General features: G+C 34.5%; 2 protein-coding genes across 3 annotated transcripts in view; one reads left to right on the top strand and one right to left on the bottom strand.

The window, feature by feature from the left end:
• LOC111513790 (GTPase-activating Rap/Ran-GAP domain-like protein 3) overlaps positions 1 to 26,170 on the bottom strand; it is a 574,796-nt gene that overhangs the window by 399,907 nt on the left and 148,719 nt on the right. The window lies entirely within an intron of this gene.
• LOC111502142 (uncharacterized) lies at positions 474 to 18,129 on the top strand. Its single transcript, XM_023156136.2, has 3 exons — positions 474 to 651; positions 7,233 to 7,432; positions 17,713 to 18,129. Exons 1-3 carry the CDS (start codon positions 594 to 596, stop codon positions 18,034 to 18,036), a joined length of 582 nt encoding a protein of 193 aa, XP_023011904.2. The 5' UTR covers positions 474 to 593; the 3' UTR covers positions 18,037 to 18,129.

Here is a 26,170-nt window from a genome sequence, read left to right as displayed (position 1 = left end):
AAGGGGATTGAAGGTACGGGTGGCATTTTTACGTTGAAGAATGTCAAATTATAATTTACATTTGACATGTTTTGCGATTTTTTGAAAATTTGTACAGTAAACAAAATAATGAATTTATTCCATTTGGTTTTTACACACTGTATAAACGGTATGAACTAATTTTGTTTTTATATTAGGTAAACAGAAAATAATGATTTCAACATTGTTTCTTTCATCTTTCCGATGTTGGTATCAAAAATATAAAAAATATATATTTTCTGCGAACAAACATTTTTGTTTTTCTACTATTATCATTGATATATAAAGAGGAAAAAATTTTCAGATAAAGGAAGAGAAATTAATTTTCAAGAGATCGGATTATTTTATTTTGATTTCCATCAAGAATTTGGAAAATTTTTTCAGGTGATAACCAATCAAATATTTAGGTACTTTCAGTTTCACTGCATTTACTTTTTAGTGTTTTGTTGGTGTTTGCATTTTGTAATGATTCACCCTACTCAACAATAAAACCGATAAGATACAACAAACATTTACTGACACATTGCTTTCGCGATATACTCGAACTCATAATAATCGAAATTGAAGCAGTTGTTATGTTCAAAATAAATCTATTAACGATTGTGAACTTGATCTGTGTTCATTCTTGTACTGGTAAGTTCATATTTTTTTATACTCATTCTGAATATCCATATGATAGTTTGTGTATGTTAACTACTGTAAACCATGAGTAAAATTGGATTTATTGCGCCTCCACGATTTGTGAACATAAATCAAATAACTACAAATTGAATAAAACTGATCGATATTTGATGAAAATTCATACTAGTAAGAATGGTGTATTTTTGTGGTTACGTTCCATTGACTCGATATACGAATCATAAATATATATATTCGAATGTGTGAAAATACAATAATAAACAAGGTGTCCGAAAGGTCCTCTTGAAAAATATTTGTGAAAATATTTTCTAGCCAATAATCATAACGAATGAATTTGATATCATTTCATTTATTTCATTCATAATAGGAAGTCATTCTACGAATTTTATATACTTAATGTTCTTTCAATGAAATAATTACCAAAAAATTGAAATAATTTCAATACAAACCATTGCTAATTGATAATAAACCTGTACAACAAAATCCCAAGGGAATGTTTCGTATGCTGATCGATCAAATAAATTATCATCTTGATCCATACATCAGATTCAATGGAAATAACGTTCCAAAACAATGCCTATGAGCTACATAGATCAAATAAATATAGTTTAAAAAACTAAAAAACACGCTTTTAAAGAACATCGAACTAAAAAGTTGAAAATATTTTTTTAAATAAGCTTAAAACAATAACGAACGAAAAATACTAGCATTATTGTAAAAAAAGCGTGAGCGCTTTGTGCCATATTTTTTGTATATCAGGCGCCCGTCGCTTTTTTCACAATAATACTAGTATTTTTCGTTCGTTATTGTTTTAAGCTTAGTTAAAAAAAATTTACTTTTTATTTTTCATTTTTTAGTTTTGTATTCTATAAAAGCGTGATTTTCAGTCTTCTTAAAATATATTTATTTTATCTAAATTTTGAGATCAATCCGCCACATATTGTTTAGATAAATGACTGTTGATATTTTCTGATTCCGGAGAGAGAGTCTGAAAATCAGCTACTAAGCCCAAGGAAGACAGCGGGCGCGCAAAGGAGGGTTACAATTAAGGCAGCAGGCGCGTATTAATAAAAAAATACTTTTTTCAAATGAAGAAATAAATGTGAAGTGATTTCTAATTATATCAAGGAAGTTACGGACAGCGCCATCTGCCCGCGAATAGATCAAGCAATAATGTAGACAGTTCTGTAAAATACAGATCCAGAGCTTGAGAGTTACAAACAAACATACATACATAAAGGTGAAATTAATAAAATCGTGTTAAAAAGCGTTACATCCATGATCCAATCATAGACAACGCTGTTTTGATCTTTCACCCTCAATTTCAAATTTGAAAAAGAAATCGTTCTCTGCATTTCTCTTCAGCTTTCAATAAAGTAAAGAGACTGGCTCCATCGAAAGAATGTCGTTTCCTTAAAGTGAAAGGCAACACGTGTAGATAAACAAAAGCTTTCTCAGGCGTGGCTATACAGTATAGACAATATAGACATTTTTTCAAGATACGTTCCATTATGAGATTTTCACTACACAGTTTCAAAGGAAGGCAACACGTGTTTAGATATACAATAGCTTTCTCAGGCGTGCCAATACAGTATAAACAATAAAAACATCATTTATTCAAGATATTGTGAGATTTTCACTACACAGTTTCAAAGAGAGGCAACACGTTTCTAGATATACAATAGCTTTTTCAGTCGTGGCTATACAGTATAGACAATATAGACATCATTTATTCAAGATACATTCTATTGTATTGTATTCCGTGTTAGGAATCACACGTTAAAAGGTAAGACCTCGTTAATCCTTAGCTCGCACAAGTTTCGACTTCTGAGGGTTGTCGTTCGTAGGGGTGCGACAGCTGGTTAACGGAAAAACAGGTGTGGCTATACAGTAAAGACAATACAGGGTGTAACTAAATAAGTGTAAAACATTGAAGAAGGTGATGCCTCATCGAAAAAAAATTAGGATCGTTTATATAAAGAAATTTCATTGGCGCATCCCTTGTTAATATATAGCTCCGTAAAGGGGGTACATAAAATTTGTATAACAATTTTTTTCACAAGCACTGAAAAATTTATAATATTGAAATTAACCTAACGTTTTGTACTACCAAAAAGACACTTAGCCAGAATTTTATTTGGTTTAACCCATGGTTGTAAGGAGTGGAAAACGCAACCCCTAAAATGTATTTCCAATGTAACTTTTTGCCTTATTATTTGTTTACCATTTAAAAATTCATTTCGGAAAGCCTGTTTCCTTCTAAACAAAAATTGTCTTCTGGGTTTTTTGCCCAAAATGAACCAGTTCGAAGCAAAACATTATTTTACGAACAACTACAGAGATGCATCGTCGTAAATGCGAAAATACGAAACTAATCTATCTAGTAGTTTGCTATTAGCGATAGTGACAATTAAATTGGTATGACGCTGACAGTTTGTGAATTTTCGAATTTGAATTATTACTAATTGTGTGTTCTTGTTCTGTTCTTAATCTGTTACTTCAATTCACTTGTTAATAAAATGGCATACACAAATGAGGAAATGGCTGATATGCATTACGTTTACGGTCTGTCGCAGGTGAATGGGTTAGAAGCTTCTAGAAGATATGATGAAATGTATCTTCAACGGCAGCATCCTTCACAAAGAATATTTGCTTGACTTCATCAACGATTACGAGAATATGGTTCATTCGACAGAAGAACGCAGGATTGTGGTCGCCATCGAGAAGTACGAACACCACAGTTTGAGGAAGCAGTACTTAATTTGATTGAAGAACAACCTACTACCAGTACTAGAAAGATTGCTTTCCAGCTAGATGTTGATCATATGACGGTATTTCGAATTTTAGAGGAACAACTTTTATACCCTTACCATCTGCAACAAGTACATGCACTGTTACCGCGAGACTTTCCGAACCGTCTTGAATTTTGCAATTGGATGCTGGAAATGATTAGAAGACAATAGAATTCATAAACGAATGTAGTTTTTCTCGGGACAAGAATATTAATTTTCATAATTACCACATATGGGCTGATGAAAACCCTCACGCTATTGTCGAAACTAACCATCAAGAACAGTTTTCTCTTAACGTGTGGCTCGGAGTTATTGGGGATGATTTAATTGGGCCTCTTTTTCTACCTCCTCGATTGAATGGTGAGGCATACGTTCAATTTTTAAAAGAGGTGCATCCAGTACTGATGTAAGAAGTTCCTTTCGACGTCAGAAGGGATATGTTTTTTATGCATGATGGGGCTCCCGCCCATTTTAGTCAAGTAGCACGTCAGCATTCAACTGAAACATATGTAAATCAGTGGATAGGTTGAGGAGGACCACAGAACTGGCCTGCTCGATCCCGGATCTCAATCCTCTCGATTTCTCTATTTGGGGCCATTCACAGCATTTAGTTCATCGTACTCCTGTTCGCAATGTAGAGGACTTAAGAAACCGCATCATCGATGCGTGCAGGGTAATCAGAGAGACTCCAGGAATATTTGAGCGAATACGTGGCTCAATGCCCCGACGTCTAGGCGCATGCGTAATGTCTGAAGGTAGACATATTGAACATTTACTATGATTTCTACATGTTGTGTGTTTTGTTATTAATGAATTAGTTTTGTTCATTACCCTTCAATCGTTTAATGCAGGTACTAACTACAAAATAACAATAAATCCAGTTCGCATTTATGACGATGTACCTCTGTAGTTGTTCGTAAAAGATTTTTTTTCTGCGAACTAGTTTATTTTGGGAAAAAACCCCAAAAACATTTTTTGTTTAGAATGAAACAGGCTATCGGAAATAAATTTTTGAGTGGTAAATAAAAAATAAGACGAAAAGTAACATTGGAAACAAATTTTAGGGGTTGCGTTTTCACCCCTTACAAACATGGGGTGAACCAAATAAATTACTGGCTAAGTGTCTTTTTGGTTAATTTCAATATGTTTACTTTTTCAGTGCTTGTAAAAAAAATTCTTATACAAATTTTATGTACCCCTCAAAGGGGCTGTATCTTAACAGGGGATGCTCCAATGAAGTTTCTTTATATGAAAGATCCTATCTTTTTTTCGATGAGGAATCACCTCCTTAAATGTTTTTCACTCATTCAGTTACACCCTGTATAGATATCATGTATTCAAGATACACTCCATTGTAATATTTTCACTACATAGTTTTGAAAAAAGGCAACACGTGTTTCGTTATACAATAGTTTCCTCATGCGTGGCTGTACAGTATAGATAATATAGACATCATGTATTCAAGGTACACTTCATTGTGAGATTTTCACTACATAGTTCTACAAAAAAGCCACACGTGTTTCACTTTACAACAGCCTCCTCAGGCGTAGCTATACTGACATCATGTATTCAAGATACACCCGATTGTAAAACTTTCACTACATAGTTTTTCAAAAACGCAACATGTGTTTCGCTATACAATAGCTTCTTCAGACCTGTCTTCATAGTACGGGCATTATGTATTTCAAAAACACGATCAATAAGCAATGAACAGATTTTAATAAACCAGTTTTTCAAAAACGCAACACGTGTTTTGTATAGACACGCCGTCTTCAGGCGTGTCTATACTAACTAACTAGTAAAACCATATAGTGAAAATCTCTTATCATTGAAGTCCTGAATATGTTATGGATTTTCATCAAGTATTGGCCGATTCCAACACAAATCCATAACTTATTTATGTAACACTTCATTGTGAGACAGTTTACAAAATCGAAACACGTGTTTCATAAAGGTTTGGATACGCTCAAGGAAGCTTTTTTATAGAGAAACAAGTGTTATGGTTTTGTAAACTGATTTGTGGAAATATCATAATGAAGTGTAACTTGAATTCTCTTAAAAAGCTTTCACGCATAATCACATATTTCATTTTCTTCGTTAACCGAACTACATTTTTATCAAACAATATCATTTGGCCGTCATTAGGGCCGTCATTTTGAAGTATTTTGAGTTAAATTATGTATTTATATCAAAAATGATATATTTTTCGGCGTCGATAATATTCGTGAACACGAAATAAAAATTGAATGTATTTTTGAGTTCACTTGCTCGTGAGAATACTGCGTGTATGAAATTCATCAAAGCTCGAAATTAAAATTGATGTATTTTTCGAAATTTCACAGTTCTGACCTACAAGAAAGGCAAGTTTTCATTTGATATAAAATTTTTAAATTCTAATGACAATTCATTTAGTAAATTGATGACTATAGGCATTTTGTAATAATAATAATAATTAGTTTCTCGAAAGACATAATGTTGAATTGGAATAGTCAAGTCCAGAAAAAAACATACAATATACATTCAACAAGTTCACATTCAGAGCTTTGAAATACAAAGACTCGCCGTTAAAAATTCTAAACATATTAGAACATTATTAGAAATGTGTGAGATACAACAGAAATATTGATAACAATGATAATCTTATGAGATATCTTTTGAAAATTATGCATCCATTGAATGAAAACATCTTATAACAAGAAATATTTTTGAATTGCTTTTTGAAAGTCCATAACAGTTTTTCAGTTCATTTGGTAACTTATTGAATGAAAGTTAGCCATTATTAGTACGAGAGCAGAAATATATTCTATTTTTGAAAATTGAAAAATGGAAATTGTTTTGATAGCGAGTATTCATTTGATGTACATCAGAATTCTTCACAAACCTATATATATTTTTGAGAATATAAAGACACGATTCAAAAATATATAACGATCAAAGCGGTAAGATTTCATATTTGTTGAAAAAACTTTCACAGCTCTCGTTACTAAGCAGATTCATGATGCACCTGATAATTTTTTTTGTACAACGGAAACTTCCTGAGACGTGGTTGACCATCCCCAGAAATAATCACCATACTCTAACAATGTACTCACCCCAATCAATGCACATTCCTAAAAACTTGACATGGGTGGCACATTTGGAAACTGCTATATCATTCACAATGAGATCGAGTTTTGTACACATTTTTTGACGGTTGTGAAACCGAAGATATTGTGTCTTATCCTTGTTGAAAAATATTGAGCTGATATATATCCACGATGCCAAAGATTGGATTAGCTCATTTAAACGTGCTCCAAACATTTCATCAAAATGATGAACACAATACCTAAAATAGAACCCTGTGGAATACCTCATCAGCTAATGTAGAATTTGTAACTCTCAACTCATTGCATTGTTCATTTCTCAAACATACATACTGTTTGCGATTTTGTAAAAAGCTTGTAATCCATGTCAGTGCATTATCTTTCACACTTTACACCATAATGGTATAGCCATCGAATGCCCTGCTGAGATCAAAAAATATCCCAATAGGGCACTCGCTAGCATCGATAAGGCGCGTTATTTCGCAATAGAAGCGGTATACTGCAGACGCTGTTGACTTTCCCGGTCGGAACTCGTGCTGATTTTTCGAGATTGTTCCGTTAGCATCAAGAAAACATGACAGGTGGTTGAAAATGAGTATTCAAAAATTTTAGAAAATATAGATGGTATGGTTATTGGCCTATTGATCGAAATTTGGCGATATTATATACAGTTACAACAAAATCGAAAAATCACTTTCAGATCACTACTGGAGAGATTATGATGGTAGGATACCCCATGATGCAATAAAAGCTGGATATAACAATAATACCAATTGTCCGTTATACATTGGACAAGCTTATGTTCATCACTATGGTTTACTTTTGGGAACAATCACTCCAGGTTCTATGGAAATTCACATTCCATGCTATGGAGTGGTGAACACAAAAGTTATTATCAAGGTAAGTTATTTTTTGAATGTCGAAGTCACTCAAATGCCAATTCAGGATTCAACAATTTAGAAATGAATTTGACATGGAGGTATGTTCTCAACAGTTTCGAAGATGAATTTGAAACACAATAGAAAGTAGATTGTAAATGGGCACAGAGTTATCGAAAACAGACAAAGGAAATAATTTCTCAGAAAACCTAGAACTGGTCAAGTTTATTTGTGAGGTTTTGACCCGAAAACCAATTCGAAATCTTCAGTTTTCTAGCAGAAGTGTTGTCTTCCATTTTTTTATCAGAATGACAATTGGATGGTACTCCGTTCTGAAGAACTTTCCATACACTCTCTATTGATGTCTAAATTTTGGAAATCGTTCCAATCGTTTAGAAGATATGTAGCTTCGAAATCATAAAAAATATGAAGCTGAAGTTAATGAATCATTGACAAAGTAAATGCTGTCAATATTTTTCTACCTATATCCCATAAAACAGGTTTTCTTTAAACGCTATCTACATTTTGGAGTACTTGACTTCCAAGACTTCAGATTGGGCTCTGGAATAATCTAAAGGATTCAATTCGGGTGATCAAGGAGACAACTCAATTGCAATCATTTTTCAGTAATGTGGAGGAGCATCGTCTTGGTGAAACATAATCTCCTCCACAACTAACTTTTCTAGTTTTAATTACATTACTATGACCCCCGATTGGGTCGGCGACCTTTCCGAAAGAAGACTCGTAACGTTACATTTACATTATATTCATCAATGTGGTGAAAAATCTCGAAGTAAATTAGAAGACATTCCAACCACTAGGTCGAGAGTATTAATCAGGATTATCGTCTTGATATTGGTTTGATATTGGCAAAAATCAAGTAATTCTTCACCTTCACGTAATCATAATATTTACTTATGAAAAAGATGAACAGTAGTGGTGAGTAGTTAGTAGACACCCTAGAGTGTACACGTACTTTGGTTTGCTTTCTGAAAATTCGTGAAATTACTACTAACTCAAACTCTTATTTACAAGTGAACTCATGCAGTGCAAATCTTGAGTCTTCCCTCGATATCAAAGGTCTGATACAGTCATTTGAAAACGATATGCGTAGAGAGCTTGAAGATTTTAAGTTGAGAATCGAGACATTGAATGAATAGCTTACTGTTGTCGAAAATGCTAAGTCTGTGCAGTCCATGATTACCAAGCTCATAGAAATTTCTCAAAACACTTGGTATCAACAATACGATATTCACGTCGTGAGTTCGAAGAACTCTAAAAACAATAAAAAACTGTACAAGTTCATACGATCCAACCTGAACACCAAAGTGAGCATTCCGCCCCTACGAAAACCTGACGGTTCCTTGTGTTCTACAGACATCGTATCAGCACAGATTTTGTCCGATTCTTTCACAAACTCTTTCACGGTTGAGCCTCGAGATGACCAATTACCAAAAATTATAGCAGAACGACTACGTGATAATCTGACTAATGTGACGTTTACTTCGGAAAAAATAAAAAATCGTTAATTGAACATTAAATCGAATTCATCTCCTGGCTTGGATGGAATGTGCCCCTTTTATCTCAAAAAGTTTGCCGGAACTCTCGGCTCTCCGTTGTCAATAATCATGTCAGTCTCTACCGCAAAATCTCGCATCCCACGGGCTTGGAAGAAGGCATCTGTCTCCGATATTTTCAAAAAAGGTGATAAACTGAATACAATTAACTACAGGCCCATTAGTCTTTCATCCGTACCTTCCAAAGTAATGGAATCCATCATCGTAGAAGATATGTCAGAATTTTCAACAAAAAACGCAATCATACCACCAGAACAACATGGTTTCGTCAAAGGTAGATCAACCACCAGCAATCTACTACAGTCCATGAACGATTAGACGACGGCTTACGATAGGAAAATACCGACAGATATCATTCATCTCGACTTTGCCAAGGCTTTCGACAGGGTCCCAGTGAGGAGGCTAATGCACAAACTTGACACACACGGTATTCGAGGCCAACTAAACCTATGGATTGAAAATTACATGACAGATAGAACTTTCACGGTCAAAGTGGGTCACTCTTTTTCTTCGCACAGACAAGTCACAAGTGGAGTTCCACAGGGATCTGTTCTTGGCCCGCTCCTCTTCGTTGTTTACGCAAGTGATCTTGCTCTTCACATAAAGTCCAGCAAGGCTTTTATGCCGATGATACTAAACTGTATGGAAATGCCTTAGTCGAACATCATTTCCTTCAAGAAGACCTCAACTCGATTAGTCAGTGGTGCGAGGATTGGCTTCTACCTCTTAACGTCGACAAATGCGTCGTACTTCATCAAGGAAAGAACAATCTACTCCATACGTACACAATAAGCGGTCAATCGTTACGTACAGTGTCCTCACATGTAGACTTGGGAGTGACTATTAATACTAACTTAACTTGCTCCGTACATATAATATCCACATGCAAACGCGCAAACACACTGATTTACCTTATCCGCAAAACGTTTCTCCATTTATCATATTCAAGTTCCATAAAAATTTACAAAACCTACGTTCGTCCAATTATGAAGTATGCAGGTGCAGTGTAGTGTCCTGTTCTGGTGCGCGATAGGATCCAATGTGTTTTTTTCTGACGGCACCACACTTATCTCATCACTTAATTTAGATTCCAGGACATCAGCTGCGAATGAATATCTTCACCGGCATCAGAAGGTTGCATATTTCGAAGTGGATCAAAAAGATAAATGTCTCCGAACCGGATATAATAATGTCTTGACAGACAATTTCGGTTTCTGCTCCGATAAGTTTGTTGGGGGTTGAAATGCACACCAATATGTCTTGGCACAATCACGTCTCTGGAATTGCTGTAAATTGCTGGAATTGCACTGTTCCGAAATAGAAGATTGTACACACCGCAGCAACTTTTGATGCTTAATAAGATCAGGCCTTCTTTGGAGTATTGCTCTCAAGTATGGAGCTCCGCCTCTGAGTATACCCTGAAATGTTGGGTTTTCCAGGTAGTTTAATTGAAGCCAGTCATTACCAAAAGTTTCGTTTTTATTCGTATCAAAGTTAACATCTTACATCGAAGAGTATATGCACACTAATGATTCATCAGAATCGGGGTTATACAGAATTGGTTGCTCATCACTTATTATCTAATTGTTATATATTTGAACTGCAAACAGTTCAATGTACTGAAAAGGTTGCAGTAATACATAATTTGGTCGAGGTGAGTTTAATGAACCTGCAACGTTTCTTTACGTAGAATTGTGGAAAAGACAATTGAATATAATACGAATTTGGTAAACTATTTGAAATGTAAAATATGTGACTTAAATCTTTATCACACCTCCCTTGGCAAAATAAAAAGAAAAGTTTTTTTTTAAAAAAAATTTTTCTTTTTCTTCTAATCACTAAAACTAAATCTAATTACAGTATCTAATCTAATTATACTATCACTCAGTTGTAATACGGTTTCACTCTGTTTTTATGCACTGTCACTTCTTTATTGTCCACTTTAATCACTATATTCGGGTGTTCGTCTCTTATCACTGAATAAGGACCCTTAAAAAGTTCTAGCATTTTGTTAGTAACATTATTTTTCACTAAAATTAAATCTCCTACTCTAAACTCATTACTAGGATTACAGTACTCATCATATCTCTCTTTTCTATTTGTTTTACATTTTAACAAATTATTTTTTGCATCGGCACATGCTCGCTGAAGACGGTGTTTCAGTTCTAGAGGATAGTTATCAAAAGTATACAGAGGATCAATATTTTCACCAATGTTAGTGGGAAGTTTCGGTAAATGCCCAAAAACTAGCTCGTAAGGAGAATATTTTGTTTCTGTATGAACCGTTGTATTGTATGAAAAACACCAAAAAGGAAGCCAAGTGCTCCATGCAGACTTAAATTTAGATGTCTGCATTCTTAGGTACGCGCCTAGATGTTTGTGTGAATTTTCTAAGGATCCTATTGTCTGTGGGTGATATGCACACGAATTGAGTTGTTTTATATCAAGTAATTTACACATTTCGGCGAATACTGAATTTATGAATTCGGTACCCTGGTCCGAAAGAATTTGTTTCGGAATTCCGTATCGTAAAACAAAATTATTAACGAATGATTTCGCTACGGTTACTGCTTCTTTATTTGGTAGTGCAAATGCCTCCACAAATTTTGACAAGTCGCATTGTAATGTCAAAATATATTTATTGTTCTCAATGTCTTGTTCGATAGGTCCTACTAAATCTAAGGATATTTTCTCAAACGCGTATGATGCTGTTGTTGTTATATTCAGGGGTTCTATAAATGGTTTAGAGTGTTTGTATCTTTGGCAGTCATCGCAAATTTTTACAAATTTTTCTACATCATTGTACAGTCCCTTCCAATTGTAATACCTTTTGATGTTGTTATACATTCTATTGATACCTGCGTGACCTCCTGTATGTAGAATGTGAAAATCATTTAAAATTAATTGTCTAGTTGCTGAATCGTTAATGATTTGGCAGTTGTTTATGAATGTAATTTTTGTTTTCGACTTCTTGAAGATTTTTGAAATATATTTAATTATATCTGCAGATAAATTGTTATTTTTATCGATTAATATTTCTGGAATATTTTCTTGTCCGGACAACTTTTGACAGTCTTTCAACATTTCTCGAAGATATAATGCTGAGCAAGAATCTGTCTTATTTAAATATATAATCTGCAAGCTTGCGTCATAAATTAAATAATCGTTCATGAACTTAAATTGTTTTTCTGACTTCCGTAGTGCATTGAATTGTTGTGAGCTCAATATTTTCAATTCAGTTACGTTATAAGGCTTTTTCAAAACTTCGACAATTCCGGGGTGATCAGTCCTAGTTTCATCGTTTACACTCGGGTTATCCAGCAATCTCTTTGTTCGTGAACGTGTTATAACATTCACAGAGGCATCAATTTTTCTGGACATTTCTTTCAAGTTGTCAGATGGTATTTCTACTCGAGAAAGAGCGTCTGCAACGTTTGAATTGCCCTTAACGTACTGTACTACATAGTCATATTCATCTAAAACAAGTCGAAATTTCGTCAGTCTACTAGACGGTTGATTTGAGCCGTACAAAAATATAAGAGGCCTATGATCGGTCTGTATTACAAATTTTCTTCCATACAAATATGGTCTGTAATGTTTCACTGACCAAACTATAGCTAAAAGCTCTAGTTCAATAATGCTATAATTTCTTTCTGCTTTATTTAATGTTCTACTGGCATATGCAATTGGTTTATTGTCTCCGTTACAGAGTACTCCTGAAATTGCTATTTTTGAGGCATCAGTTTTCAGTATGAAAGTGTTTTCAGCTGAAAAATCTGGGTATTGTAAAACTGGAGGTGATGTTAATCTTGATTTCAAATTTTCAAATGCTTCTTGACATTCATCAGTCCAGATAAATTTTTCACCTTTTCTAGAAAGTTTGTTCAGAGGTGATGTTATATGAGCAAAATTTGGAATAAACGACCTGTAATAATTAGCAAAAGCTACAAATCGTTTCGTTTCCTGTGCGTCTTTGGGTACTGGATATTGTTGTAATGCCAGAATTTTTGACGGGTCGGGAGATACTCCTGACGCTGAAATTTTATGACCTAAATAAATGATTTCTTTTCTGAAAAATTGACATTTACTTGGGTTGAGTTTTAAATTTACCTTTCGCAACCTGTGTAAAACTTTCGTTAAATTTTTGTTGTGATCCATTAAACTATTTCCCAGAATAATAATATCGTCTAAGTAAACAAAACAACATTCAAAATTTAAACCTGTCATAGCCATAGTTAAAGCCCTTGAGAATACACTGGGACTTACTTTCGCACCCATTGGCAATCTGGTCATTTGATATTGCCCTGTATTCGTGGTGAAAGCTGTATACTCTCTAGAAGCTGGGTCGAGTTCAATTTGGTAATATCCTTGTGCTAAGTCAAGATGGGAAAAATAAATTGCACCGGAAAGTGAATCTAAAATCTCATTAATATTAGCAATAGGAAATTTTTCGTCTTTAAGACATTTATTTAGTAATCTATAATCAATAACAACTCTCCACTTGCGTTCCCCATTTTCGTCCGATTTTTTGGGTACTATTAGTAGTGGTGACGACCATGGAGATCTAGCAGGTTCTATTATTTTATCGTTTAACATTTTTTCAATCTGTTTTTCAATTTCCAGTTTTTGTGATTGAGGTAGTCTGTATGGTTTTGTGTACACGGGGTTTGTGTTTTCGTTGAGTTTAATTGAATGTTTATAAATGTTAGTTACTGAAAGTATATCATTGGGTAAATGGAAAACGTCCGCGAATTTCGCACATATATGGTCGAGTGCTCGTTTTTCCTCTCCATTTAGTCCGTCTTTACAAATTGATTTTAAGACTTCTTCCACTCGTTGAACGGATGAAACATTCATGTCGTTGTAAGAAATAATTTCGAACAATTTGGCGTCAGCAATTTTCGGTGAAAAATTCTTAATTTCTACTGGTTCTTCTCGCGTGTTCAGAATTTTTACTGGAATTTCATTTCCGTCTACCGGTTTTGAAATAGATCCGGCAACAAAGACACCACTGGCTATTTCTTGTGGAAATACTATGCATTCAAAATTTTTGTTTATCTTGAAGTACTTGATTATTTCACAGCGCGGGGGAATACTAGTATTTTTATTGAAGTTGGACTCTATTGGAATTGTAAATTTATTCCCATAAACTGTGAAAGAAAACTCAGAATTTTCATAATCTATGATTGCTGAGTATTTTTTGAAAAAATCTGCACCTAAAATCCCTTGTATGTTATTGTCAAATGATTCTATTATAAAGAATTTATGTGTGAACTCATTTTTGCCGGCTTGTAAAGGTAAGTATAATGACCCTAGCGTATTTGTTGACCCTGAAATTCCGTCGATTTTTATTGTGTCTGAATAATCTATTGTAGACAAGTGTCTGTTTACATGTTTGTGGAAAAGTGCGCTAATCGATGCACCTGAGTCGAGAAGTAAATGAATTTCCTGATTATTGTAATTGAATCTGACATAGTTTAAATCGTGTATATCAAAGTTAGCATAATTTTTCAGACTATTGGCCTCGAAAAAATGTTTGCTCTTGTGAGCTGTTTTGATTTGATTCCTCGTTTTCTACACTATTTACTAAAAACATATTTTGTCTTCTGTTGTCTCTTCTAATATTTTGATTTTGTTGGGGACGATAATTTGGTGAGTTTTGAGAGAAACGATTTCTATTCATAGGGTTGTTTTGTCTGTTAACACTATTGAATCTCCCTCGAAAATTGTTGTTTGGGATGTACCTTGTATTGTTATGTCTGTTCGAACTGTTTTGATACCTGTTCCCGTTTTGTCCTCTATATCTATTGTTAAAATTTTTGAAATGATGATTTTGTTTATTTCGAATGTGAAACATAGTCGGTGGTTGATGGTTGTCTTGTGTGAATTCGTCTTTTGCTCCATTAATTGCGTCTGTCAGTGTGTTGTAATTCCGAGCTTTTATAATAGTTCTAAGTTCTGTATTTTGTATACCTTTTGCGAAAACGTCAATTGCTAGTTTTTCATTCTCTTTCCTGAAAATTTCAATAGAATCTGTGTTGTCACCTGCCTGAGCTAAAGTAAGATCTGACATTAATGTTTCTATTGATCTTCCATATTCATCGATACTTGAGTTACCTTGTTTTATATTTTGTAATTTAGCCGAAAGTGTTGGAGCTGATTGCTTTGGCAAAAAATTAGTTTTTAAATCTTTTAATAAATTTGCGGCGGTGGTATAATTGTTTTTCATTCGGATTTTATCTCTGTGAGATATGCAAGCTTTAAGAACATAATTTATTAAAGATTGTTTGCCTAACGTGTCTAACGTAGGTTCATATAATTCAATTCCCTCTATTAACTGATACACGCCTTCAGTTGTGCCATTTAATTTTGGCCGTAAGTTAGCTGCTGTTTTGAAATCAAATTTGTCTCCACTCATGATTATCTCTGTAATCAAACCTGTATCTATATTAGTGCTAATATCTATTTTCCTAACTGAACTGATCCTATCATCTAAAATATTTTTTACTCTAGTAGATACTTTCTCTAATCTATGTAAATATAATTCTACTTGAGCAATTTCATCCTAAGTTGGCCCGCTATTATTAAACTTATGAACTAATTCATTAATAAGTGAATTAATATTTTCTAACCTCTGATACCGTCTCTGCGTAGCTGCTTCACTTCGTTTTTCGTAAGAATCTTTGCGAAGATTTTCTTCAAATTTCACCAGTTGTTCTTCAGCTCCTGTGAACTCCTTCAGAATATCTTTGCTGCTCATGAGCCCTGGATACTAGCGTATTCTAATATTCTCTTTTTCAGTTGGAATTAATACCTTCTCGAGACCTTCGAAGTTCGCTTAACGCGATTTGTCGTTCCATTGATTTTTTCATACCATCTCGCATTTTCCTCCATATAAAATAAATAATAACAATTGCGATGAATATTAAAATTGGAATTATCATTCCGTCGGTGTGTGTAAATTCGGTGGAACTGGATTGATTTGCATTATTTGATCCCGTGCCAGTAGCTTGTATCTGCAGTCTTTCTTCGTTTGTAACTTTTGATCCACACATTTTTAACTATTTGGTTTTTTCTCTTCACACTTGTTGGACTGGACTGGCAGGATCGCCATGAAATGTTGGGTTTTCCAGGTAGTTTAATTGAAGCCAGTCATTACCAAAAGTTTCGTTTTTATTCGTATCAAAGTTAACATCTTACATCGAAGAGTATATGCACACTAATGATTCATCAGAATCGGGGTTATACAGAATTGGTTGCTCATCACTTATTATCTAATTGTTATATATTTGAACTGCAAACAGTTCAATGTACTGAAAAGGTTGCAGTAATACATAATTTGGTCGAGGTGAGTTTAATGAACCTGCAACGTTTCTTTACGTAGAATTGTGGAAAAGACAATTGAATATAATACGAATTTGGTAAACTATTTGAAATGTAAAATATGTGACTTAAATCTTTATCACAACCCTGAAGCTACTGAATTTCCTCCAGAAGAGAGCCATTCGCCTGATTGGAGACACTAACATCACTTGTAACCCTGATAGTCTGGAACATCAAAAAAAGTTGTAGATTCGTCTCTCTTTCATATAAACTTTCACGCGAGATGTTCAAGTGACTTGGCACATTTGATTCCACCAAGAGCGGCACATATCAGAAATATGCGATGGACTGTGACTGCTCATCTTTTTGAAGTTCAACTCAGTACACCTAGAACTTCACTGTTTGAGAACCCTTTCATTTGTAAAACTGCGTTTATGTGGAATAAACTTCCTTAGAACGTTTTTCCAAATGAATGTACTTTCCAGCGGTTCAACTTCAACGTGAATTGCTACTCCCGCACAGGCACCGCTCTTAGAGCGCCTCAATTTTTTTTGTAGTGCTTGTGTTATGTACTTGAAAAAAAAAATAGGTGGGTTCATCAGCCAACAATGTCATGACCACAGTTTTTTTGAATACAGGTGGTATCATTCATATCGATTACCTTGAAAAAGGCAAAATGATCACTGGCAACCTTTAAGACAGATTCGTTATCACCCATTCCGCTAACACCGACCTTCCTCAGTAGGAAGCTACGGTGCTAGCGAAATGCATCTAGAAATGAAAACATATCTGAAAATTTTTCAATTATTGTTATGGTTAGTGTCATTGACTTTCATCGAATAGCGGGTCAGTCAATTCATAAGGTTCATTATTCATTTGAAGCTGAAACAACCACATTTGGCAATAAAAGTGCACGTGTAGCACGATGGCTAAAATCTATCAATTGAGTTTTGAACTTCTACTCCAGCATACTCTTAAGAAATAGACTTCTACGACTATTTCTTGTTCCCCAACCTAAAGAAATGGCTGGAAGGTAATCGACTTGGGTCGAATAAAGAGAGTATCACCCAAAAAAAACGCTTATTTTGATGGCCTTGAGAAAACCAATAATGTAGAGAAATGAAACGTTTGCTCAGCAAAAGAGGAATTTATCCAAGTCACTGATTTTTCAGACTTCGTAACCAAGTTCATCTAACAATTCACTGAGAGTATCAAACGCTTGTGCCAAACCAGGAACACACCTACACAAGACTGGCTTATATACACTTGTTTATATCAACATTTTGGTATGAAAAATATATCTTTCTTCCTCAGAACCTTCTCAAATACTTCTATATACAATTAGACAGTGATGAAGTAATGATTTCAAATTTGTGGAATGAAAGAGTCTATTCATTTTCAGATTCTCTGCTCTCCAGATCCGTCAAATTACATTTGGTTACCAACAACTGCTGCCACTTTCAAAGATGATGTGGAAGGAGAAATTCCGATACTAGGAGGATATGACAGAAAGAACTGGGAAACAACTGGTTCTGAGGGCACTTTGAACATCGGAAGGATCATGAAGGATGGTCGCCCAATCATCGGTAATATAGGAGCCTACAGTAACTCCGACGTTTGGTTTTACTATCCTTTTAAAGGGAAAGAAGTGAGAGCGTCGCAGTATGAAGTAATGGTGTTTCGAGGTATTTCCACAAAGTTGAATGAATTCCATTTGGGGTGTTGAAAATGGAGACTAGTTATTCAATTCAAATGTTATTGTTTGATATTCATTTATTTCAATTTTATAACCAACTTTCTCTCAAGAATATGAAACCATGTTAATTGTTTCATTTAATTCATCTCTCATCTGGAAACATCCTGAAACTTATTGAACAGTTGTATATGAATGAAATGAAAAAAATCATTGGACCATTGAATTTACCGTTGGTGACTATATATTAATGAAAAATAATGTATATACCATTTCCTTTTGTAAATATACAGAGTGTAACTAAATAAGTGTAAAACATTTAAGGAGGTGATTCCTCATCGAAAAAAAGATAGGATCTTTCATATAAAGAAATTTCATTGGAGCATCCCTTTTTGAGATATAGCCCCTTGAAGGGGGTACATAAAATTTGTATAACAATTTTTTTCACAAGCACTGAAAAAGTTACAATATTGAAATTAACGTGACGTTTTGTAATACCTAAAAGACACTTAGCCAGTAATTTATTTGGTTTACTCCATGGTTGTAAGGGGTGGAAAACGCAACCCCTAAAATCAATTTCCAAGGTAACTTTTTGTCTTATTATTTGTTTGACATTTAAAAATTTATTTTCGATAGCCCGTTTCATTTTAAACAAAAAATGTCTCATGGGTTTTTTGCCCAAAATAAACCAGTTCGCAGCAAAAAATTATTTTAGAAATAACTACAGAGATACATCGTCATAAATGCGAAAATACGAAACTAATCTATCCAGTAGGTCGCTATTAGCGATAGTGACAATTGAATTGGTATGACGCTGTCAGTTTGTGAATTTTCGAAATTGAATTAATACTAATTTTGTGTTGTTGCTCGGTTCTTAATTTGTTACTTTAATAATTCACTTGTTATTAAAATGGCATATACAAATGAGGAAATGGCTGATATGCATTACGTTTACGGTCTGTCGCAGGGGAATGGGTTAGAAGCTTCTTGAAGATATGCTGAAATGTATCCTCAACAGCAGCATTCTTCGCATAGAATATTTGCTCGACTTCATCAACGATTACGAAAATATGGTTCATTCGACAAAAGAACGCAGGATTGTGGTCGCCATCGAGAAGTACGAACACCACAGCTTGAGGAAGCAGTACTTAATTTGATTGAAGAACAACCTACTACCAGTACTAGATTGCTTTCCAGCTAAATGTTGATCATATGACGGGATTTCGAATTTTAGAGGAACAACTCTTATACCCTTACCATCTACAACAAGAACAGGCACTGTTACCGCGAGACTTTCCGAACCGTCTTGAATTTTGCAATTGGATGCTGGAAATGATTGAAAGAAATTGTGACTTTCTGAAGACGATAGAATTCACAGACGACTGTAGTTTTTCTCGGGACAAGATTATTAATATTAATAATTACCACATATGGGCTGATGAAAAGCCTCACGCTATTGTCGAAACTATCTATCAAGAACAGTGTTCTCTTAACGTGTGGCTCGGAGTTATTGGGGATGATATAATTGGGCCTCATTTTCAACCTCCTCGATTAAATGGTGAGGCATACGTTCAATTTTTAAGAGAAGTGCATCCAGTACTGCTGGAGGAAGTTCCTTTGGGCGTCAGAAGGGATACGTTTCTTATGCATGATGGCGCCCATTTTAGTCAAGTAGCACGTTAGCATTTAACTGAAACATATGCAAATCAGTGGATACGTCGAGGAGGACCACAGAACTGGCCCGCTCGATCTCGGATCTCAATCCTCTCGATTTCTCTATTTGGCACGATTTACAGCATTTGGTTTATCGTACTCCTGTTCGCGATGCAGAAGACTTAAGAAACCGCATCATCGATGCGTGGAGAGTGGCTCCATGCGCCAACGTCTAGACGCATGCGTAATGTCTGAAAGTATACATATTGAACATTTACTATGATTTCAACATGTTGTGTGTTTAGTTATCAATATATTAGTTTTATTTATTACTCTTTAATTGTTCAATGCAGGTACTAACTACAAAATAACAATAAATCCAGTTCGCATTTTTGACGATGTATCTCTGTAGTTGTTCGTAAAATAGTTTTTTGCTGCGAACTGGTTTATTTTGGGCAAAAAACCCAGGAGACTGTTTTTGTTTAGAATTAAACAGACTATCGAAAATAAATTTTTAAATGGTAAACAAATAATAAGACAAAAAGTTACATTGGAAATAAATTTTAGGGGTTGCGTTTTCTACCCCTTACAACCATGGGGTAAACCAAATAAATCACTGGCTGAGTGTCTTTTTGGTAGTATAAAACGTCAGGTCAATTTCAATATTGTAACTTCTTCAGTGATTGTGAAAAAAATTGTTATACAAATTTCATGTACCCACTTTAAGGGGCTGTTCTTAACAAGAGATGCTCCAATGAAGGTTCCTTATATGAAAGATCTTATCTTTTTTCGATGAGGAATGACCTCCTTAAATGTTTTACACTTATTCAGTTACACCCTGTATACACACATCATAACCTGAATCATATTTATGTCTCGAACAGTACCTATAAATAGTGACTATGGGTCATAATGATATCATGAAAAATGTGCATAAAAAATTACATCAATACACACGTTATTCACTCACGTCACCAGTTTTCATATCTACACTGCACACAACATTTCAATGCGAACAACCATACGTGCAAAATAAAATCCACTGCACCTTGAACTTACAACCTAACAAGAATCAGCCGCAGACAGCTGTTTCATCAGTGGGAATCGAATTGTAGAAAATAGGAATAGTACACAACGTAACGTACAAGTTGGCAGATGAAATATGCCGAAAGAAATTCTTAAGTGAGGTAATACTAGTATTATTGTAAGCGACGGGCGCTTGATATACAAAAAATATGGCAAAAAGCGCCCACGTTTTTTTCACAATAATACTAGTACTTTTAGTTCGTTATTGTTTTGAGCTTATTTACATTTTTTTTTTAATCTTTTTAGTTTGATGTTCTTTAAAAGCGTGTTTTTTATTTTTTTAAACTATATTTATTATTCATTTTTCTGTTTTGTATGGTATAAAAGTGTGTTTTTTGAACTATATTGGCATTAATCAGTCGTAAATTAGGTAGAAAAATGACCATTAATATTTTCCGATTCCGGAGAGGGAGTCTGAAAATCAGCTACCAAGCCCAAGGCAGCAGGCGCGGAAAAGAGGGTTACAAATAAGGCAGCAGGCGCGCGTGTTAATAAAAAATATACTTTTTTCAAATGAAGAAATACATGTAAAGTGAGTTCGAATTATATCAAGGAGGTTATGTACAGCACCATATGCACGCGAATAGATCTAGTAATAATGTCGATATATCAAAAAAGTTACGTACAGCGCCATCTGCCCACGAATAGATCAAGCAATAATGTCGATAATTCTGTCAAATACAGATTCCGAGCTTGTGAGATACAAACAAACAAATATACATACATACAGAAGTGGAGCTAATAAAAGCGTGTTAAAAAGAGTGGATGAAATTACAGAAGAAACTCACCAAAGTTAGAATACAAACAAAATTGGTTTCTGCAAAAAATATGCGATAAGCTGCTGTTAGAGTAGTGTCAATATGTTTATTGAAAGAGAGGGATGAGTCAAAAGTAATACCTAGATCAGTGATTGGTCAGGACGCTCCAGAACTTGATTGTTTATGACGTAGTTGTGTAAATTCAAGTTCGTTCTTAGTGAGTAAGATATTACATTACATTTGGATATGTTGAGAGATAGATTATTCTTCCGACACCATGTAGCAACGCGATTTAAATTCAAGGCGAGAGTTCGCAATCATTAGAACATGTTATATTGTGATAGAGTTTCAAGTCATCTGCGTATAAAAGAAAATTAACATCAATCTCAGCTCCGATATCATTAATGAACATATTGAACAGTAGGGGTCCTAGATTTGATCCTTGTGGCACACCAGATGTGGCTATATATTCGATAGACTTGGACGTACTGCTTAGGGTTGTAAAAATACGATTTGAAGAGGGTAATTAATTCACTGGATAACCCAAAAGTCGAAAGCTTATTGAACAGGATACTATGGTCGAGTCTGTCGAACGCTTTAGGAAAATCAGTGTAGATGACATCAGTCTGAGACTGACAATCAATACCCTCTGCAATACATTGAGTGATTGTAACAAGATTCGTTGTGGTTGAACGTCCTTTCATGAAACCGTGTTGATTGGGGCTAATAATGTTGCTGACATGACAATAGATTGTCTTATCAAGAAGCATCTCAAACACTTTACAACAATTGCATTTGATAGAGATTGGTCTGTAATTTTTTATATTACTTTTATCTCCTTTTTTAAAAATTGGGCATACTTTCTATATCTTCCATATTGATGGTACAGTTGATGTTTTCAGGCATATTTTAATTAGAGTTGTTAGTGGTTCAACCAGCGCTGAGGCGCAATCTTTAATGATGAATGCCGGAATATGATCAAGTCCAACAGTAAATTTAGGCTTTAATTTTTTTAGGGTATGATAAACATCTTCAATACTAAAGTTCTATATTTCTGAGCTGGGAATATCACTTACTGTTGTTCGCATTTTCACTTAATGTTGACACTATACAGGCTGATTCACGGTGGATGGCACATTAGACGTTTCTGGTGAACCAGACAACGGATCACTTTGAAAATTTGATGGAGAGCATATTCGGACAATCTCTAGCCAACTAAAATATTTTCGACAATGCGGTGTTGCCGCTTCTATTAGAAAGCAGTAGCAACTTTGATTTTTCAAATGGAACACTCTGTATATAATATTATTTTTGGAATCTCCAACAATTGCCCGACAACTTTTCTTGATATTTCCCTATACCTATCTGTTACCGTTTTCGAAATAAAAATTAATTTCAATTGTTTTCTTCGAAAATCATGACTTCTAAAAATGCCGATATCTTTTAGTTAAGAAGTACTATGATATCGAAATTCGGTTTGGAGTTAGGTGATACTTGGACACTTCCCACACGTCAGCCTAATCTCTGTTACTTCAATACAGGGTGGTAAAAAAAATACAGTTTTTTCGTTTGCTTGAAAAAGTTGCTGAAATTTGATTATTTTAAATAGAACACCCTGCATATTATTGAAAATTCGGAAAGCTGCTGAAATTTGCTTTCTTCCTATGTATATCATACCTATACCTAACTAGTCAAGTTTCGGACTTATGAACATTTATTTGTGAAAATGTCCCTTCAGAATGGTATTTCCATTCGGTATTTGGTAAGCAGGCCATGATTACTATTTGACAGTAGCGTTGTGACATTCTCCTAATAATATCGACATTTTCGTCACTTCAGAAGTTGCAAATACCTTCAAAACGATGGAACAAAACTATTCAAACGAAGTTCTTATGAATTTGTTTATTATTTTTGGACAGTGTGACAAAATTATCAGCAGAACATGTAGAAAGTTCAATGAAATGTATCCGAATCTACCGCCAATGAACCTCAAGAAATTTATACGAATTCAGAACAATTTCAATGCATTTGGATCAACTTTAAAAGCACCAAGAAACTTGCCTCGACCCGTAACTTTCGAAGACAACCAGATTGATGTCTTAGCATATTTTCACGCATTTCCCGAGTCATCGATAAGAAGTGCTGAAGAAGATTTGGGTATAAAATATTCATCGGTTCAAAGAATCTTGCGAAGACAAAAAATGCATGATTATAAATTCACCAAAATTCAAGCAATGAAGCCTCAAGATCCTCAACAGAGAGTAGAATTTTGTAAAATGTTGTTGACACGCATTCAAGAAGATCCACTTTTTTTAAATAAAATTATTTAGACTGATGAATCGAAATTTTCGAGAGAAGAGATTTTCAATAGAAAAAATCGTCATTATTGGTCCAGTGAAAATCCTCACGTCACAAAAGAAGCCGGATTTCAAGAAAAATTTAGTTTTAATGTCTTCTGCATGTTGATGGACAACAAATTGAGGTATGTGATATACGAGGAGTCATTAACATCCAGAAGCTACCTGAATATTTTGGAGAATACTGTAGACAGTTTCGTGGATAATCTGCCACTCGAAGATTATCGAAACTGTTGGTACCAACTAGACGGAGCTCCTGCACATTGCACAAGAGAAGTGAGCGCAGAACTGGATAGACTATTTGACGATCGGTGGATGAGGCGCTTGGGACCATGGAATTGGCCAGCGAGATCACCCGATCTTAATCCATTAGATTTTTATTTGTGGGGAATGTTTAAAGAAAAAGTTTACAAAATACCCGTGCGTTCGAGAGATGAATTGTTGAAAAGGATTGCCCAAACATTTGAAGATTTGGATCCCAATGAAATCAGATCTGCCACCACGAAAGCAGTCAACACCCGCATTTTAAAGTGCTTGGAAGTGAACGGCCAGCGATTCGAACATATTTTGAAATACTCCACATGATTGTTTTAATTTTTTAATATTATTCATATCAATATTTCCAATTTCAAGTTTCTTGGTGCTTTTTTAAAGTTTATCCAAACATATTGAAATTGTTCTGAACTCGTATAAATTTCTTGAGGTTCATTGGCGGTAGATTCGGATACATTTCATTGAACTTTCTACATGTTCTGCTGATAATTTTGTCACACTGTCCAAAAATAATGAACAAATTCATAAGAACTTCGTTTGAATAGTTTTGTTCCATCGCTTTGAAGGTATTTGCAACTTCTGAAGTGACGAAAATGTCGATATTATTAGGAGAATGTCACAACGCTACTGTCAAATAGTTATCATGGCCTGCTTACCAAATACCGAATGGAAATACCATTCTGAAGGGACATTTTCACAAATAAATGTTCATAAGTCCGAAACTTGACTAGTTAGGTATAGGTATGATATACATAGAAAGAAAGCAAATTTCAACAACTTTTTCAAACAAACGAAAAAACTGTATATTTTTACCACCCTGTATTGAAGTAACGGAGATTAGGCTGACGTGTGGGAAGTGTCCAAGTATCACCTAACTCCAAACCAAATTTCGATATCATAGTACTTCTTAACTAAAAGATATCGGCATTTTTAGAAGTCATGATTTTCGAATAAAAAAATTGAAATTAATTTTTATTTCGAAAACGGTAACAGATAGGTATAGGAAAATATCAAGAAAAGTTGTCGGGCAATTGTTGGAGATTCCAAAAATAATATTATATACAGTGTTCCATTTGAAAAATCAAAGTTGCTACTGCTTTCTAATAGAAGCGGCAACACTGCATTGTCGAAAATATTTTAGTTGGCTACAGAATGTCCGAATATGCCCTCCATTAAATTTTCAAAGTGATCCGTTGTCTGGTTCACCAGAAACGTCTAATGTGCCATCCACCGTGAATCAGCCTGTATAAGAACCACCAAAGAAATCTGCAAAACCATCAAGAATATCTGAGGGATTATCGAGTAGCTTGCCTTCATGTAACATTTTATCTCCGATTCCATTCTTATATTTTGACCTATTAAGGAATGACCAAAACTTATTGGGGTTATAATTAATTTCGCCCTCAGTTTTCTGAATGAATTTTTTATAAGCTATTTTAATGGCTGCTTTGATTTCTGCCCGAAGACGTTTGAATTTGTCAAAAGCGTGAATGTCGCCGTTTCGTTTGTATGACACCAAAATTTTGTTTTAGTCCGAATTTTCTATATCAATTTCTTTATGAATCAAATAGCCTAGAATTATTTTGGTTTATCTACAGTCTAACTAAAATGTTTACCGGGGTGCCTATTCTTTTGATTCTTGTCGATTTTAATGGATTCGAACAATGTATCGGTCTATAAACATAAAAGAGCACATATACCTCCTACATAATCCTTGCGTGAAATATCCTTATATTATGAGGAATCTTTATAGTCAGAATATGCCTCAATTATCAATAATGAATATTATTCCGTGAACGGAACTGAATCTTACAAAAAAATTATGCACGTCAGGAACGTAACAATAACTTTTTTCACGAAAGTTTTGCTAAATAAGTTGGTTTCCCTGGAAACTGAATATCATTATTGTTTATACATATCCCTACTCAGAAAATATTCAATATAATCTTCATTCATATAAATCAATAGGCAGAACAAAATCACATTCTGTAGATATTTTTGTAGATCCAAATTATTTGCGATACCAAAATTTGCAGTATC

Source organism: Leptinotarsa decemlineata, unplaced genomic scaffold (assembly GCF_025532065.1).
Source record: "Leptinotarsa decemlineata unplaced genomic scaffold, Ldec_3_MD MMD2_P_RNA_scaffold_5, whole genome shotgun sequence".
NCBI lineage: Eukaryota > Metazoa > Arthropoda > Insecta > Coleoptera > Chrysomelidae > Leptinotarsa > Leptinotarsa decemlineata.
The sequence above is the reverse complement of the archived record's forward strand: the minus strand, read 5'-3'. Positions and strand labels throughout refer to the sequence as shown.